General features: G+C 39.0%; 2 protein-coding genes across 2 annotated transcripts in view; one reads left to right on the top strand and one right to left on the bottom strand.

Moving 5' to 3' along the window:
- The window catches only part of IFT74 (intraflagellar transport 74), a 38,116-nt gene extending 37,913 nt beyond the window's left edge, over positions 1-203 (bottom strand). The window contains exon 1 of the mRNA XM_083816197.1: positions 64-203. The gene's annotated coding sequence lies outside the window, so the exon portion shown is untranslated. The remainder of the gene's footprint in view (positions 1-63) is intronic.
- Positions 192-18,176, top strand: PLAA (phospholipase A2 activating protein). Its single transcript, XM_083816196.1, has 14 exons — positions 192-550; positions 1,680-1,873; positions 3,746-3,846; positions 3,929-4,049; positions 4,374-4,541; positions 5,576-5,711; positions 6,228-6,397; positions 7,366-7,523; positions 8,516-8,735; positions 10,834-10,902; positions 12,401-12,472; positions 13,659-13,760; positions 15,808-15,972; positions 17,458-18,176. The coding sequence occupies exons 1-14, from the start codon at positions 207-209 to the stop codon at positions 18,021-18,023; spliced, it is 2,586 nt and encodes an 861-aa protein (XP_083672322.1). The 5' UTR covers positions 192-206; the 3' UTR covers positions 18,024-18,176.
- The last annotated feature ends 943 nt before the right edge of the window (positions 18,177-19,119 follow it).

The following is a 19,119-nucleotide window of genomic DNA, read 5'->3' as shown; positions in this document are numbered from 1 at the left end:
CAACCCGTTACCCCTCGGGACACCCCTTGTTTCAGCTGCCTCCCTTCCCTGGGTGAACACCACCTTGTGGGACGCCTTGGTCACGGCCGGGCCCCTCGCACCCGCTGGCCCCAGCCCCCTCAGCGGCCCGCCGACACCGCCATGTCGCGCACCGCCGCGGGTATCCCAGCAACACCGCTTCCGCCCCTCAAACTACAACTCCCATAATGCCTCGGGACGGCGGCGCGGCCTCCTGCACCCTCCACGCGCCGCTTTGCCTGCTGGGACTTAGAGTCTCGGCTCCTCCCCGCCGCCGGCACATCGGGCGGCTCCTCTTCCGGCGCGGAGCGCGGCGCGTTCCGGTAGCGGCGGCGGGCAGGGAGCTGCTGCGTCAGGGCCTCCGCCGGCCTCCGGCCATGGCGGGCGACGCCGGCGGCGGCGTCTACCGGCTGCGCTGCTCGCTGCCAGGCCACCAGCAGGACGTGCGCGGCCTCGCTCGAGGCCTCTTCCCCGACGGCGGCTTCGTCTCCGTGTCCCGGGACCGCACCGCGCGGCTCTGGGCTCCCGACGGGTGAGCTGCCTTCCCCCGAAGGGCCCGGTGATGGGAAAGCGTTAGCCATTAGTAAATTAGCCACAGCATCGGCAATGGGCTCGCCGTACGGGGGGTTTGGGGTTAAGCAAGCTGCGGTGTGTTGTTTTCGTTATTAAGTTTCATAGGAAGGTGTCGCCTTGTTCTCTGTGCCTTCAGCAGAGAAAATGTTTTAAAATTTACAAGAATATCATGATTTCCCTACATTCCCCAAGTATTACAGTACAAAATATGAATAGCAGTGTTCTATAATACAGTTTTTGACGAAAACAAAAACAATACCTTTAATATAAGTAGCATTTTTTTCCAGTGAGTGTGCTCACTGTTGAGGCTGGGTCATGACGAAAAAGTAAAGGTGCTGCGTGAATCAGACATAATTATTAATTTTTAAATCTCTGCAGTGCTCATGAGTATAGATTTTGTAAGCAGTAAACTTTCTTTGTTTATGTGCCCTGATATTTTGCATTGTGCTGGAGTAACATGTTTGAGCTTTGGGACAGCAAAAGATCTCACAAATGCAAGCTGCAGCTACTTGTGATTAAATTCTGATTAAATTCCTTCCTGTACCTAAAGACGGCAAAGGACTCTATCGAGGAGTGACAAGGCAAGGGGTAACAGCTTTAAACTGAAAGAGGGTAGGTTTAGACTAGATATAATGAAGAAATTCTTCACCATAGGGGTGGTGAGGCACCAGAACACCAGTTGGGTTGGGCTTTGGGCTACCTGGTCTGGTGGGAGGTGTCCCTGCCCATGGCAGGGGTTTGAAACTGGGTGATCTTTAAGGTCCCTTCCAACCCAAACTGGTCTGTGGTTCTGTGAAATTGGGCACAGTGTTTGCAACTGAGCAGTAAACGACAAAACTAAGCTATACCAGGATTCTGTGAGTGGGAAAAAAAAATACGTGGAGAGCTTTAAATACTGCTTACTGGTCTGGAATGCTGGAGTGTAGTTTTTCTCCAAGTTTTCGTTCTTCCTAGGTCATCCATAGTAAGCACACTGCAAGGATAGTTACTAATTCAAGAGCTGGAATATAAAATGCCCGTTGTAGTTCAGTGCCTCAAATAAGTACTGTTTCTGTCGTGACTCTCAACTGATTATTGCATATGTTTAGTCTTAACAGGGGTTTTACTGAAATGCACTGTATGCGTGGCCACTCAAATTTTGTATCTTGTGTGTGCATCATACCTCCAAGTGACCTCTATCCTCGTGGGCTGATTGCAACTGGTGGCAATGATCATAATATTTGCATTTTCACAGTTGACAACACAGCTCCTCTTTACGTCCTTAAGGGTCATAAGAACGCAGGTATGTAGTAGTTTTTTTTTTGAGTTTATTGTATAAACGTTAATGTGATTTATTAGACAGGAAATTAAGTTATAAAACTCAATTTTAATTTCTTTGATACTTAATGTACCTAACTTTTTGATTATGGCCTCTGTAAAATAGCTTTTTTATAATTTCATTTCACACAGTGACAGCTTGTCACAATGACTTCTGAGTTAACACTGATCAGTGTTTGAGCATTTGCTGCATAAGTGATCACATGGCAATTCACAGAATGGTGGCCCTTTTGCCAAGGGTTGAAGCAGTTAAATTCATCTTCCGTATATTTTTATGTCTAACTTCATAGAAATAGAAAAAGCGAGCTTCCTAAATAAACAAATGTTCACTGCCCATTTTTGTTACCTAGATAGGGATCTAATGTAAAGTGGTACTTTAAATATGTGGTGAATTCTAAAAGGTCATTGCAGAAACTTCATTTCTTTAGTCAGGTCAGTGCAGCGTGTGACATATTAAACCGATAACTTTTCTGGAGCCATAAAATAAAAGGTTGAGCAATTTTCATATTAGCATGCTAAGTTTATTTTTTTGTGATCTGATCTAGTATTTAAAAGACCTTTGAACAGCCTCATCTTGTAATTATGGGATGTCAGAATTCTTCATTTCAAGACTTGAAGGTTTTGGGTCTCTTTTACTATGTTAAAGAAGGGCTCTCGAGACCAGCTTGAAAATAACATGGATTGCTACGCAGCACCAAAAATTTCTGTCTTTGCATTATAAGCCTCTTGGTCTGCTCTGAGAAACAGATAAAATTATGCCAGAATAATGTCAGTGTGTCAGAAGGTATAGAATAATTTACAGTGTATAAAAGGAAACCTAGGATGATTGAGTAGATAAAAGAACATTTGGCATGTTCCCTCCAGAGGTGCAAAAAAGGATGAGGCACTATATGAGGTATGTTATGGATTCCATTACAAAAAAGTATTTGTAGCAATTCTTACAGTAATGCCAAACATTAAAAAATGGAAAATCAGATTAATTGTAAAATATGTTTTAGAAGTGGGAAAACTAGTACCTGAGTAACAATTCATAGCAGCAGAATACTATCCAGTTCCCACTGTGGAATCACAGAGTAAAGAAACAAAAGGCCGTGCTTTCGTTTATGAATTTTCAGATGGACAGTGCATTCTGTTTATGGCTTTTATAGTTTTGTATACTTTGTATAGTTTTGTTGTTGCTACTTTGTATAGTTTTGTTGTTGCCACTTTGTATAGTTTTGTTGCCACTTTGTATAGTTTTGTTGCTACTTTGTATAGTTTTGTTGCTACTTTGTATAGTTTCTGTTGTGCTTTATTAGCACTATGCCTTTTCAGTTTTGTAGCTGTGTATTAGTGGAGCATTTGCAAATTATATCCATGTTAAATAAATCTTTGAATGTTAGTACAATTTCTCGGTGGTATTATTTTGCCATCCAAGAAGAGTGAAGTATTTTTGGTATGAAGTCTTGTTTTGTGAGGACATAACCCAATAATGTTGATGAAATCTTGACTTTGTAATCTTAAATCTAAATCTTTGTATTAATAATTTTTCTTGACTATCTGTGCTGCTTGTCAACATATTTTAGCTTGAGAAGAGATCAGGTACTGAAAGAAATTATAAAATATGAATGGTAAAAAGATTTGCAAGTTCCTCATCTGAAGTGAGGAGATTCTTAAGTGGTTCCTTTCTAGTTTGCTGTACATCTACACTTCTACTTAATTTTTCCCTGAACTCCTCAACACTAGATATGCTTTTAATACCAAGCAGAAGTCCTTAAATAATTAATTTAAAATTGCTAGCATAAGATTTGCTACAGTGCAAGAAACGTGTCATTGTTGATCTGAACATTTATTCCAGTTTGCAGCCTTTCATCTGGAAAATTTGGCACATTGTTAAGTGGATCATGGGATACAACAGCCAAAGTCTGGTTGCATGACAGATGTATGATGACATTACAGGTATGAAGTTCTTCTGCATGAATATAAAATACATACTGACTTTTACAAGTCTAGCAATATTGTTGTCCTTTTTTTTTTTCAGGGTCACACAGCTGCAATATGGGCAGTAAAAATACTGCCTGAACAGGGATTAATGTTGACCGGTTCAGCTGACAAAACAATAAAGCTGTGGAAGGCAGGCAGATGTGAAAGAACATTCACTGGTAAATATTGTTGCAATTAGTAGTTTCATCAAGATCATGTGCTCTATTAAAAACAGTAAAAAAAATAAATCAGAAACCACGAAGCCTTATATAAATTGAACAAGTTTTAGGCAGAATTTCTAAAGTATCTCAAGTTGCCTGGAAATCACATCCCTTCTATAAGGATTATATTTTTTTCCACAGGATATTGAGCAATGAATTGCTTTTTTTTTTTTGAGTGCTTCCATAATGAAAATTGGTTACCAGGATATAGATGTGTAAAATGGTATACTGCTGGTAATGGAAAGAAAAGCTGCATTAAAAGTTTTCCTTTCTTTTACAAAGGACATGAAGATTGTGTGAGAGGTTTAGCCATTCTCAGTGAAATGGAATTCCTTTCCTGTGCTAATGATGCTAGTGTTCGAAGATGGCAGATCTCTGGCGAGTGTCTGCAGGTGTATTATGGGCATACAAATTATATATACAGCATATCTGTTTTCCCTCATTGTAAAGGTAAGTTTTTTTTTTTTGAGATTTAGCCCGTATAGTTGCAAAATAAAATGGCAGATGAGGCATTCAGTAGTTCAGTGGAGCTGCCGTAACCAAAGAACTCGGGTAGCATTTCATTCACTTTTTTTTCTTTTTTCTTTTGTGTAAGTAATAAGAAATTTTTGTGATTGACAGAAAATCATGTATCTGGCAGAATTGCTCTTTGAGGTGAGATGAAAGGTCCTAGATTAAACCTAATTATAAAGCTCAAGTGAAACTTTGGCAAACAAATGGACAAAACTACCATCTGGGTTGCCACTTGTATTTCAGCACTGTTTCAGACTGTTAAAATGGTATGCGTGGCTTAGCAGTTTGAAGTAATACAAACTTCAATACTTGCACAGAAAGTTTTCAAAGTAGCTTATAAATAGTTTAGTTCAGCGATTTTCTTTATATGGCTTATGCATTTGTTTCTAGAGCTAGAGGTTTGGAGGTTCAGACTAACTTGCAGATGGTTGCAGAAGAAATTCTAAGTCAGTGACCTTTGTGTGGTGTGTGAGTACAAACGGACTTGCACATTTGTTCGGAGGGTAAAGTGGATGTATGGTATGGAAAAGGTATGATGTGTAAATCATAAATCTCTTCTGCCTTGAAACCCCTCATAGAGGAGATGCCTGAAGTTAGGGGTCTGCTTTTGAGAATGCTTTATGCATGTTTCCTGAACTGTGGTACTCTGGAAGTGCAGTGTTAAGACAAAACAGTGATAGTTCCCAAGTTCTTTGTTTAAACTATTTGAAGGAGGAGGTAGTCTTTTGTCACAAACGGTTTCGTTCCCTGTCTGGCTGCTCAGTCTGCAATTTATGCACTTTTTTTTTTTTTTGAGAAGATAGCTCTGCAGTGGCTTTCTTTTAGCTCTCTTCTTGTGATTGAGAGAAGTATTAAATTGTAGAAAAGTTCTTTTGCTATTTTAATTTTTAGATACCGAGTTGTAAAAAGGCATCTAGTATCACATTACACGAAAATATGCTTTAAAAGCTTTTTTATGTTTTCCTTTGCAGATTTTGTAACTACTGGAGAGGACAGATCTCTTAGAATATGGAAACGAGGGGAATGTGCTCAAACAATCAGACTCCCAGCTCAGTCTGTGTGGTGCTGCTGTGTGTTGGATAATGGTGACATTGTAGTTGGTGCAAGGTATCCAGGTTTTATCCTCAGTACATTTTCAAATCTAAATTTGCAAAACTCTTGGTGAAATTTTATGCATCACTTTGATTTTCATTTCTGATTATATTTGAAAATAGAGTCATGAAAGTGTGTGTGGGGATTAAATTTAAGTATGTGCTATAATTCAGCCAAAAAGTCGTTCTTTTGGTATTGAATTACACAGTTAAAGAGTAAGTTCTTTGGTAATGTGGTGAACTATGAGTAGACTGAGAATAGACTTACAGATACTGTATCAAGAACACATTTGATAGGCGTATCCTAATTTGACTTTAAAGCTGTACTACAGATTGTGTTTCAAGTTACCCATGTAAGTCTTCCTATGGGCTTTTTTTAGCATGAGGGCAAATTCTTTTTATAAAAAAAAATGGAGAGGGTTGTTAGAAGTAATGGTGGTTTCTCATGACATGGAAGTCACTATTAGAATGTATGTAATCATTTTGACATTTAAAATAATATTTCTCTTTGAATGTTTTTGTCTCTGTTCAGTGATGGATTTGTAAGGGTGTTTACAGAGTCTTTGGAAAGAACAGCAAGTGCTGAGGAGATTCAAGCTTTTGAAAATGAACTTTCCCAAGCATCCATTGACCCTAAAACTGGTGATTTAGGGGATATTAATGCTGAAGACCTTCCTGGAAAAGAACATCTTAAGGAACCTGGTAAGTTATGTTACCTCTGTTATGTTAGAGTTGCCTCTGGATCTTAGTTCTGAGGTACCAAAACTTTCCGTAAGTTCGGGGGAGGGGGGGGTTTGACCATGTTTAATAGAGTTACTAAAGAAAACAGCTCAATTTTTCTCTGCTTCCTTTCATCTCCTCTTCTGGAGGCAAGACTGTAGTTTAAATATTTAGGTGTGTGTGTCTGTATGTATACATCCTAACATATACATGTGTGTTTTCTAGACTAAAGTGGCTAAAATACTTCTCTTACAAAATAACTTAGGAAAGCCTCAGTTACAGGACACTGCAGTGTATTCAAGATGTTTTGGATCTATTATGCCAGCTGTGTCAATAATAAGAGACAGTCATGTACTTTGCAAAAGGACTAGAATTTTTTTCCTAAGGAAAATTAGACAAATACTCTGCTTTGGCTTTCAACTTGAAAAACAGTTTGTCTTGATCAACGCAGTTTACAGTTTCCAGGTACTCAGGAGGTTACTGAGGATACAGTTGTAAGCATTGGTAGTTAGGATTACTCTTAAATACACAAATATTTTTCCCCAGGTGAAGTAACCAGTGAAGTAACCTCACCCCTTGGCTCTGATTAGCAAGTGGTATAAATCTTACAATTGTATGAAGCTTCCCATCTTGTTAGACCACGGGAGAGTATCACCTTTCTTGATTGTCACCTCCCTGGGAAAATGGTGAACTTTTGAAATACTTAAGGACTGTTTTCACAACTTAGTCTGGTGGCATATACCATTACTATAACCGTAAAATGCTATCCTCAGAATTTCCACTATTTTTGTTGCAACATGTAGTATGTAGTTTTCTGCACTGTGACCTCAAATCTTGGTGAACTATCTTTTCGTTCTTAAATTTGACTGCTATTTAAGACATTCTTTTTCTCTCCTAAAGTAAATCATACTCTTAGATTTCTTAAAACTGTTAAATATTCCTGTCTGCAGGAACAAGAGATGGACAGACACGGCTCATTAAAGACAATGGGAAAGTTGAAGCATATCAGTGGAGTGTTAGTGAAGGAAGATGGATAAAGATTGGTGATGTCGTTGGTTCTTCTGGAGCCACGCAACAAACATCTGGAAAGGTTTTATTTGAAGGAAAGGTATATACAACCTTTAATAGGCTTTACTCCTTTCAAAGTTAAATGCTTAATTTCGCATTTGAAAAAAAAAAATCCCGGTCTTTACTTAGCTAAAATGTAAATTAGGAAACAGGGATTTGTTGATATTTTTTTGTCCGTCTTTGATCTATTAAAACTGAGAGGTAGAATTATAAATATTTTCTGTTTTACCTTTGAAATGCATTTTGTAAAACCAGCAAGCCAGCAGAGACAAATTACATTGCAGAAAGGTCAACTGCCAGCTATTAAAGAAAGAGTCAAGATCTCTAGTGTTTATTGCTAATACATTGTAAAGTTAGTTGTAACTGCCTTTCCAAAGGGAGAGAACCCTACAATGTACAATGAGAGGTGTGAGGGTCACCTGAAATATTAGGTACCAGGCTTCATGTGTCCCTTTTCTTTTGTCTTTTGAGTGTAAAGACAGATAGTCCAAAAAGTAAACGTTTCCTTTAGTGACGTGTACACAGAAAAATCTGTCTTGTGCCACCACTTAAAAAATGCCTTTCAGAGACTCATTTTCTCTTGTATGCTTTAAAGAAGCCTTAGGACTTGGTTCTTTTTTAGTAGCAGAAATGTGCTTTCTGGCCTGAAGTTTTTTTGAGGCATCTGACTACCCTGTACCTCTGTAGGCAGCCGCAGCTGACCATGAGTGTTACCTGATGCATTCTGTTACTTTGTAATATATCTATACATATCTATATATAATATATATAATATATCTATACATAAATTGTCATGATCTATTGTTCTAGCCTGCTTTTCTTGAGATACAAAATTCTGGAAAGTGTAAGGTACAGCTTCAGTGGTTTTTATTTGCAAACTCTGTAGGAGACTGTTGTTGATACAGTCTGCAAGTAGCATTATTAAAGTTTTCAGGCTTAGCCCTGGGTCATTATTAGTCTGCATGTGGTACATCTCTATGCCAAATGTGCTGACAAATTTCTCATTTGTTCTTGTTTTTATTCTACTTAAAGGAGTATGATTATGTTTTCACTATTGATGTAAACGAAAATGGACCTTCCTACAAACTGCCATATAACATAACTGATGATCCTTGGCTGACTGCATACAACTTCCTGCAAAAGAATGATCTAAATCCAATGTTTCTGGATCAGGTGGCCAAGTTTATTACGGACAACACTAAGGGACAAACACCATTGAATACAAATACACAATTTTCAGATCCCTTTACAGGTAAAAATTTAAACTTTGTGGTTCACAACTAAAAAGTTAAGTAACAAAGGGATAAACATGTGTACAAACGTGTTATATTATGCACTGAGTTTCCCTGTAAGTATATTTCTTCACAAGGGTGGGAAATGAACCTGGCAGAATGGCTTAGAGTATTTTGTATTTTGTATTTAGAGTATTTTGTGCACTGTAGTGCAACTTGAAACCTATTATCGAGTGCTTGACTAGCAGCTTGGGTCACTTCACAAGCAGACTTCAAGTCATAGAATGGCTGAGGTTGGAAAGCCACCTTCTGGAGGTCACCTGGTCTAACCCCCAAGCTCACGCAGGGCCACCTGGAGTCAGTTGTCCAGGTGACTACTCAGTACCTCCAGCATGGGAGAGTCCACAGCTTCTCTGGGCAACCTCTTTCAGTGCTCAGTTACCTGAACAATGAGGAAGTATTTCCTGACATTCAGACAGAACCTCCTGTGTTTCATTTCATGCCCATTGCCCCTTGTTCTGTCAGTGGGCACCACTGAAAAGAGACCAACTTTGTCTTCTTTGCACCCTCTCTCCAGCTATTAATATACATTGCTAAGACTCCACCTGAGCCTCCTCCAGGCTGAACAGTTCCAGCTCTCAAATCTTTCCTCATAAGAGAGATGTTTTAGCCATGATTCCCTTCATCGTATTTGTGGCCCTTTGTTATACTCTCCGTTATGTCCATGTCTCTCTTATAGCAGGGAGCCCAGAACTGGACACAACACTTCGAACGTGGCCTTCTCAGTGCTGAGTAGAAGGGGGAAGAATTACCTGCCTCCTCCTGCTGGTAGTACTTTGCCTAATGCAGCCTGGGATACCATTAGCCTTCTTTGTGGCATGGTCAGATCACAGGCTCATGTTTGACTTGGTGTCCATTTTCTGCCAGCCTGTTTTCAGTAGTCCCTAGCACATGTTGGTGCATGGTGGTTGTTCCTCCCCAGGTACAGGACTTCTTCTTGTCAAACTTAAGAGGTTTCTGTTAGCCCGTGTATCCAGACTGTCCAGATCTCTCTGGATGGTAAGATAGCCCCATGGACAATCAGCCAATCCGCCCATTTTTGTGTCATGTACAAACTTGCTGAGGATATGCTCCACCACATCATCCAGATCATTAATGAAGATGTGAAACAGGATCGGATCCAGTACTGGCACTTGGGGTACACTGCTAGTTACTGGTTACCAGCTAGATGTCCTGCCACTGAGTACCAACCTCTGGGCCCATCTATTCAGCCAGTTTTCAGTCCAACTCAGTCTGATTATCCAGACTTCAGTGTCCCAGTTCCTCAACTTCACCTGCCTGTATAGGACTTTCATGTCCTCAAATCATGGAGGGCATGGCACAGATAGGTGTGACAAAAATGCAAAAACTGGTCAACTCTGTGAGATATTTGTCAGATCAAATCTTTCAACAAAATGCTAATCAAGCTGGTTGTATTTTTCAGCCTAGGCTTAATTTTCTAATGTAAGAAAATCCAACCTTTTATACTAGGGTAACAGGTAGCCAGATGCTGCTAAGGCAATGAAAGAAATACAAAAATTTAACTAGACAAAGGATGAAACTGAGTGAAATACATAAATGACCCTTTTTCAAAGAGTGATTGAGAACTGTAAAAAGTTAATTACTCACCAGTAGAAATGTGCTAATTGATTACATCCTGTCCATTGTATTACAAAATAAACCACATTGCAACCAGTCTTACAAAGTTGAAGGTAGGAACAAAGCGTGAAAATAATTCTAGACCTTACTCCTGCATTGAACTACAAATGAGAATACAGGCCGTTAAGTCAGGTTCAAATGTATCTCATGGAACTGCAGTTGTATAAACTTAGCATATACCTTTGATTTGTCTGTGTCCAAATGCATAGTGGTTATATCCTAGAAAACGAAGTTTGGGCCCTGAAATTATTAGGAAGGATTTGTTCAGTGTTGGCAGAACTGTATGTGGAGAGGATTAAATTTGTCATAACACCACAATAAGACATGAGACATACTTGATGTTTTTGGCTTCATTTTTGAGTTGCATCTGTCTGAAAATTTTAGTACTTTAGTAACATCAAGCTGTGTATGTTTCACCAGGTGCTGGACGTTATGTTCCAGGCTCTTCATCTGGATCAAGTACGGTACCCGGGGCAGATCCATTTACAGGTAGTGTAAAATTCATACTCCATATTGAAATTTGTCTTGCCAGCATTTAAGGTATGTTACTGTGTTCAGTTGCAGTGTGTTCGGCTCCAGAGCCCTGTTTGTTGCAGTGCTCCATTTGGGGCAGCTGTGTGGGACAGACTGGTTAGGTGGTCTCTACTGCTGTGGAAAATGTCAAAGCCTGTCCAGACCTGTTTAGTAGAGGAGAGAGCTCTCTGCTTGTCTGATCTGCCTCATGTCACTCTGTCCTTTACAGTAGAGGACTAAGTTCTTAAACCTTATGTTTTGTCATCTCTTATATGTGTAACCAGCATGGGATTGGTTATTTTCATAGAATTAGTTTTCTTTTTATCCTATTATTCTTTTTATCTTATGTGGTTGTTATTGGTACCTTCCGTACTAAATTTCAGATTCCAACCCTTCTTGGCATAGCTAGTTTAAAGCCCTTCTCATAGTGAAGAGCTTGTTTACAAAGACATCCCATCTTTCTTAATAGTTTTTGCTCCTTGGAGAGGGTCCTGTAGTCATAGACTTGCCCTTGGGGCTCTTCAGCCACTTGATACTCTCCAGGTTTTTCATGGCATTATAATTGATGCCTGGGTGGAAGAGTAGCAGGGGTAAAAGTTTGAAGACCTGGCAAGCTGTGGCAGTCTCTCTGTGACTTTCTGGATCCTGGTTCCTAGCAAACAACAAACCTCTCAAGATAACAGGTCACATCAGTAGATAGGTGCCTCCATACCCTGCAGGAGGAGGCCACCTACCGCTGCTTGCCTTTCCCCTTTCTGCAGATGCTAGGTGCAGTATCAGCTGGCTCTGATCTCAGACTGATCAGCTCTGATCTCAAACACCCTCTTGGGTGTTTGTCCTCAACACTGCCAGGGCACAGTGTCTGCTCTGCAGGTGCAAATCTACATATGGAGCCTTCCTGGTGATGCCAAAAGCCACAGTATTACCCATCTTGACAGTCTTTTTCCATACCTCTTCTACTATGATCTCCAGCTGTCTTCTCCCTTGCATTGTGTGACTCAGGCTCTGGTGTCTGCAGATACAAAGACCTTGCCAGTCTCCTCTGAACTGATGGTTCACAGCCTTGTCACCTGTCCCTGCAGCTCCTTCACCTGAGGACTCAGCACCACATCCAAAGCCCAGCTCCTTCAGGAGGTGCTAACAGTACCCCAGGCAGAGGGAAAGGCCAGGCCTGGGCAGCAGCACCCTCTGCCTGCACCAAGGGTTTTGGCACCAGTGGTGCCAGGGAGCATGACAGAATGTCTCTCAGCAGTGGGTCACTTAGCTTGTGAGTGGTGCCACTGCCACCAGCACCACCCTCACACATGCATTTAGATAAAATCCTTAAATTTCAGGAAGAGTTAAGGACTTCTTTTTAATTATTTTAGAGCAAAATAACACCCTTAGTAGTGATATTTCAAAACTAGTGGCTGAAAGTAGGTATGTTAGCTCTTTACCAATGGTGGTGTTTAAAAAGTCTAACCCCCCCATTTAGGTGCTGGGCGCTATGTTCCTGGTTCCGCATCAAATGCAGTAGCTCCAATGGGTGGGATTGATCCATATACAGGTAAGAAATGAGGCCTGCTTTATAAAAAGCATCACTGATCTTTTTGTTTTTTTTTTTCTTTTGACATGAATTCTGTGCTGTTGCAAATTTATATTTAATTAAGCGTAATGAGCAGATTGAAACCACTTATATTTTAGAAATTACTGAGAAAATAGGGGGAGCAAAGCCTTTTACATGTAGGAATCAGAATATCCTGAGTCAGAAGGACCCACAGGGATCATCGTATCAACCTCCCATCTCATCCAAAAATAAAACCACGTGTCTGAGAGCGTTGTCCAAACGCTTCTTGAGCTCCAGCAGCTTGGTGCCGTGCCCACTGCCCTGGGGAACCTGTCCCAGTGCCCGACCACCTCTGGGTGCAGAACCTTTCCCTAACCCCCAGCCTGACCCTCCCCTGTCCCAGCTCCATGCCGTTCCCTCGGGTCCTGTTGCTGTCCCCAGAGAGCAGAGCTCAGCGCCTGCCCCTCCGCTCCCCTTGTGAGGGAGCTGCAGACTCAGTCTCCTTGTCTCTCTAAGCTGAAAGCAAGTGACTCCAGAGGTCCTCGTGCATCTTCCCCTCCAATACCCTTCACCATCGTTGTTACTCTCCTTTGGACACCCTCTAATGGTTTTATGTCCTTCTTATACTGTAGCACCACGAGCTTTAGCATGTATGATAGTAACCTGTTTTCTTGAGTTGATTTCTGGTGTGCCAGTAGTTACCGTTGTTGATCAAAGAAATTAATATATGCAGTTTAAATGGAAATTACATAGTATAGGCTACCAATTCACCTGTTATTCTAGAAAATCATAAATTAAAGCTTTTTATTATTTCTCTAAAGAGATGTTAGGATACTATTGTATGTGACATAACTTGGTCATATCTGCAGAACTAAATCTTTTCCTATTTATTATGAAAATAAAAAGGGGCGTAAGAAGTATTCTAATTTTAGAACACTTTCATATCTTAATTGCAGTGTCAATTCCGATGACTGTATTACGTTTCACTGTAATTCAGAAATCATGTAATAATTCACACGTGTATAATAGACTTGTACATGGGGGATGAACAATTTGTGGAGGCATTACTCTAGGTTTAGGAAAGCCAGTCTGAGTAATGGACAACTGGAAAGACTTACTGGTAGGGTATTGTTCTATGTCAAACACTTTGATATGCTGTTGAACTTCTTATATTTCCTTTATGTAGGAATGGGCGCTTACCAATCCGCTGCAGCAAAAGCTGAAAATATTTATTTCCCGAAGAAAGATGCTGTCACCTTTGATCAGGCCAATCCTACACAGATATTGGGTCAGTATTTTAATTTCAAGGATGGCTTTTTCATTTTTGTTTGAAGTGACTTAATTTTTGATCTTTTCGAAAAGCTAAATTATTTCCCATAGCTTTCCTACTCATTCTCAGTTTTGACCTTTTAAAATTACATTATTACATTAATTACTTTAATGATTTGAAGGCTTAGGAATACAATTAATTTTCAGAAGAACTCGTATCTAACGCAGAATATAATTTCTTTTCCCCCCTTAGCTTATGTCTGCTGTTCCATGTTTTGTTTACCAAGCTGGTACATTTGAACACTGAGCATTTTTTTCCGAGCTTCTGGATATGTGCGTCATATGCAGTCCGTTTCTGGTTTTGCACATGAAAGTTTCAGTTCACTAGGTTGCCATACAGTGTAATCTAAGCTGCATTGAAGTGAAGCATTCTGCAGTTTCACAGGTTCAGATGGTCTCTTCTATATTTAAGCAGAACATTCAGCATTACAGAAAAAGAAAATAGTGTATAATATTTAGTAATACTACACACTTTTGATGAATGTTGCTGTTGCCTTCTATTTCTCCCTCTTTCCATCTTTATTGCTATTCCACAGTCTCTTCTGTACTTCCCATAGCTATTCCACAGAATCTGTACCATGTCTTCAGTTTGTTTCACTGTGATTCTGTGGAGTGCTTTAGTATGGTTATGTATACCAGTTTGTGTTCACAGTGCAGAAAAATACAGTACCTGCCGTGAATCTCCACATTAAAATTCTTTTACTCAATTTTTTTCCATTTCTTCCTTCCTTCCCTCCCCTTTGTATACAGAACTTGAAAATGTTATAGGTAGTCTGATGAGGAAACTTAAGAACTTCTGCTTTTTAGAAAACATATACCTTCACCTTTATCCAACTTCTTGAAGAGGACAGGCTGCTGACCTTTTTTCTATTGTTCTACATCTTGTTCAGGATTCATTTTCTATTTAAAAGTATTGGTCAGTCTTCAGTTGGCCATGCCCTCTTTCCCTGAATTCTTTATGGTGGGCTGGTATTTGCTTGTTCAGGGAGGTAAGAGATTCACCAACTTGATTTTTTTTTATGAGGTTGTCACTAATAACTATATCTAGCCTCCTCCTAGTTTTGCTTACATTTTGCAGTAAAACTTTGTCCAGAACTTAATAAGAAGGAGAACTTCAAGAACGGTTGACTTTCATATTCTGTTGCAGCAAAGCAACGACTTTTATTTAATCCCCAAAACATACTGCAATTGTTTCTTTCTGTCCGGCGTTCTTCAGGGATAATTAAATATAGGCCTAATGTGTCTATTTTTTAGGCTTGAAATCTGACAACTACATTTACTGAGTTTCCTGCAGTCCTGTAACAGTGCATGGTTAAATACATTTGTAAATATAGCTGGACAGGGCTAGATTTAATAGCTGTATGTTTTTTTTCATAACGGACAGACAGTTCACTTTTGTGCATGCTTTAAAACTCATTACCTAAAGGTGTACTAATGTAATGCTGCCTGCTGGCATGCTTATTGACATGGCCCTCATCAATTCTGGAAGAACCACGATTGCCAGGTGCTCAATGCTGTACATTATAATACCACTTCCAAGACTTGGATTTTAAGTTAGATTGAAGTTTGAATACATGACAAGGTGCAATCATATTTTGCGTATGGCACTTAAGCAAATGAAACTACAGATACTGATCATACTATACTGATACATTTGTTTCAATAGTTTGTTTCTACTCCCTAATAGTAAAGAGGAATCACATTTCAGTTTTGACAACTATTGGTCTTAGGATTCTTTTCTGCGTCTGTGCCTACACATAGGCTAAGATGCGAATATTGAATCGTTATGCTTCAATATTGAAGAAGCTTTATAGCATCTGTTGTGATGATTAAACTTAAAATTAGAAACATGATGAAACGGAGAGAAGTAATGTTTCCTTAAAGATATATAAACAATCTTAATAGTTGTAACTTCTTTTTAAAGTGTTTTGTAGTGCAGTATTTTATTGAAGATCTGGATTTAAGTTGTAATGTCAGAAAACTGTACCTTTCTATTGGTCTTACAGGCAAACTAAAGGAACTTAATGGTACTGCAACTGAAGAACAAAAGCTTACAGAAGATGACTTGATCATGCTAGAAAAGTTATTGTCTGCAACATGTAATACCTCTGCAGAAATGCCTACAGCACAACAACTTCAAACATTATGGAGAGCAGTTAACTGGCCAGAAGGTAGACACATGAAATTATTTTTTTATATTGTTCTCTCATGGGTACTTCAACATGAACCAGAACACTGTTGCTGGCTGCTACAGTCTGTGTCATAGAGTCTATAACCCAAACAGAACCCAGAAGAGGACATACAGATAATAACAGAACTCAGAATTGGTAGTTAGCAGTCAATTTGCTGTTGTTGGCACAACAGTAAAGATAAGACACCTGATGTAAACATCAGTTGCAGTTATTTCATTAGTAGGATCTTCCTCAAGACAGAGCTGTGAAACTTGTTAGGAAATACAGCAAAGAAGTGTAAAGTTGGAGTCCTAACTTGCTATCAAATGAGAGATTAAATTACAGAGATAAGTTACAGGAAAAAAAAAAATCTCAAATTTATATCTTGTTTAGTATGGTGGAAGTTACTGAAGTTAGTTTATGTGGTCTGGATTATTGAAATAACATTTTTTGATGAATGCAAGTGGAGGCGATTTAATTTGATTTAATAACATAACATTATCAGTACTGATGGACCAGTTGGAAAGACTATTTTGTTTGTAAATGTACATTCTGGAAAAACAGAATACGTTGCATGTTCAGATAGCTAAATATGCAGTTTAAAATGAACTGCTTTCTTAAAATTATGGTTAAAAGTTTATTAACAGGAAGAATACTGTTTTTATTAAAAATTGCTGTTCATCAGATAACATTACTTAAGCTATATTCTGTAGAGCTGGGAACTGGTGGTGGCTAATGTCTTCATATCAGACTATATTGTACAAAGTCTTAATTCTCAACATGCTTCATATCTGCAGGAAAAACTGCTCAATGGGTAGCTCAGCAGGTTCAGCTTCCTTGCTGTGTTTGTAAGCTTGGGATACTGGTGGTAGCCTTGAAGAGCCAAATATATTTGAAATTCAGGGAAGTTGAGAGGAACTACTGAACAAACTATAAATTTGGATTCCTTAATGATACCCAGCTGATCAGTTGAGAATATCTTTTATTTTTCTTCTAAATTATGTCTAAAAGCTGAAGATAGCCTAAAAGCATCATTTTCCTGCAGGCAGTTCTGTAGTTACACTAAACTGTAAGATACGGAGCGAGGACAAATTGATACGCTGCCTGTACAGGAGTGTTCAGTAACTGAGAAGTTTTCAGAAACTTCTTTGGATTAGTTACTATGCGTATTTTGTGTTCAGTGCTTGCCTTCAGTGTTAGCGATTAGCTTTTAGGAAGAATTTCTAAGACTTGTTTGAAAAGAACTGTGTCAATCTGAAGGAGCATATTTTTTTCTGTCATTAATGGAAGTATTAGTATGGGTTTGTCAGTGCTGTCTTTTATGATTTTTTGATAATTTGTGATATATCTGACTCTTTCTGCATGAAACTGTTACTGTCTGTTCTGAAAGCTAGGGATTTAAGAGTATCTCCAACAGAAATAAACTCACCAGCATGTTTGCACATAATGCAATTCTAATACTAAAACATTTTTTTTGTTTCTTAGATATTGTCTTTCCAGCCCTAGACATTCTTAGATTGTCTGTCAGGCATCCCACTGTGAATGCGAACTTCTGTGGTGAAAAGGATCATGTGCAATTTATCCACCTTCTCCTCAAATTTCTGAACCCTAAAGGAAAGCAAGCAAACCAGCTGTTGGCACTTAGAGCTCTTTGCAATTGCTTTGTCAACCAGGCAGGCCAGAAGCTTTTGATGGAACAAAGGGATGAAATAATGACACAAGCAATAGAAGTGAAGTCAGGCAATAATAAGAATATCCACATTGCACTTGCCACACTGACGTTGAACTATGCTGTATGTTTACATAAAGTCAACAACATTGAGGGCAAAGCTCAATGTTTATCAGTAATCAACACAGTTATGGAAGTTGTTCAAGATCTTGAAGCTGTTTTTAGACTGCTTGTGGCTCTGGGGACGCTAATCAGTGATGATACAAATGCTGTGCAATTAGCTAAGTCTCTTGGAGTTGACTCCCAAATAAAAAAATATGCCTCTGTATCAGAACCGGCTAAAGTAAAGGAATGCTGTAGGTTTGTTCTTAATCTGCTGTAATTGTTTTAATTAGCACTTGGGAAATACAATGTATACAGAAGAAAAGATGCTTTTGTTCATATTTTGTGACAGAATATAACTGAGAAAATACTGTGGATGACTTAAACTTGATTTGTTGTGAGTTACAGAGCAAATAAAACTTTTTACACTGTTTTTCATTTGACTGCTTTTCTGAAGTCTGCAGTGCACAGGATCTTTGCAGGAAGCCCTTCTGTTGTAGCTCAGATTGAAATAGATCTGCAAGTGCTTAAAGGTCATCTAGATGGAAATCTAGGAAATGGCTGTGATCCAGTGATACCGTCTCACCTGCACCCTAGCCAAGTTTACCCATTTCAGTGTAAGGACTGTTTCTTGACCATGGTGTTTGGCAGCAGAGAAGGAGCCCTGAGAGCTGTTAAGTTCAATGGTGCTCTTAATCACTTTATTAGTTATCTCTGGCTGTATTAACTCTGGTCAAATATGCTAGTAAGGAAGTGGCATTCATGTAATTTTCCATCAGCTTTTTTCTACTTCCTTATAAAACCTAATATGGCTCTTCCTGTATCTTTTTTTTAAACCTAGAAATAGGTGGCTTTTTGAGGGGTAGAACATTGACCTGATGTATAGACAGTGCTTCAGTGATAAGTGAATATCTTGTTTGCAAAATTTCCTAAACCTGTACAAGTCTTTTACATGACTTCAGCTTTTAATGCACAGGAACATCTTATTAGTATAGCAACAGTCTTATTTTAAAGTATGGCAGAATATATTTAGACAATAAAAAATGGGTTACATTGAGAGTGGGAGGGGAAACTTAGGTGTAGAGAACAGACAACTGCAGAAACTAGAAATGTGAAATTAAATTTTATGAAGTAGCTTTAACACAATACCTGTGGTGAATTTGAAAAGGGGAAATATTTTACGGGTCTTCCAGCAGATCTAAGATGTTCACTTCAAAAAGGGGATATTATTTTTTACTAGTCATTCCAACTCTTATCTGCTTAAAATTTAGTAAGATTACTAGTGACAATTTCTGTTTTCTTATGCATATTTTTGTGCCTGAATGATTGAAAAACTGCTTATGTTACACTTTTGTTTAGGGTTAAGATAAAGCTAG

Source organism: Anser anser (genome assembly GCF_964211835.1).
Source record: "Anser anser genome assembly, chromosome: Z".
In the NCBI taxonomy this organism is placed as follows: domain Eukaryota; kingdom Metazoa; phylum Chordata; class Aves; order Anseriformes; family Anatidae; genus Anser; species Anser anser.
The sequence above is the reverse complement of the archived record's forward strand: the minus strand, read 5'-3'. Positions and strand labels throughout refer to the sequence as shown.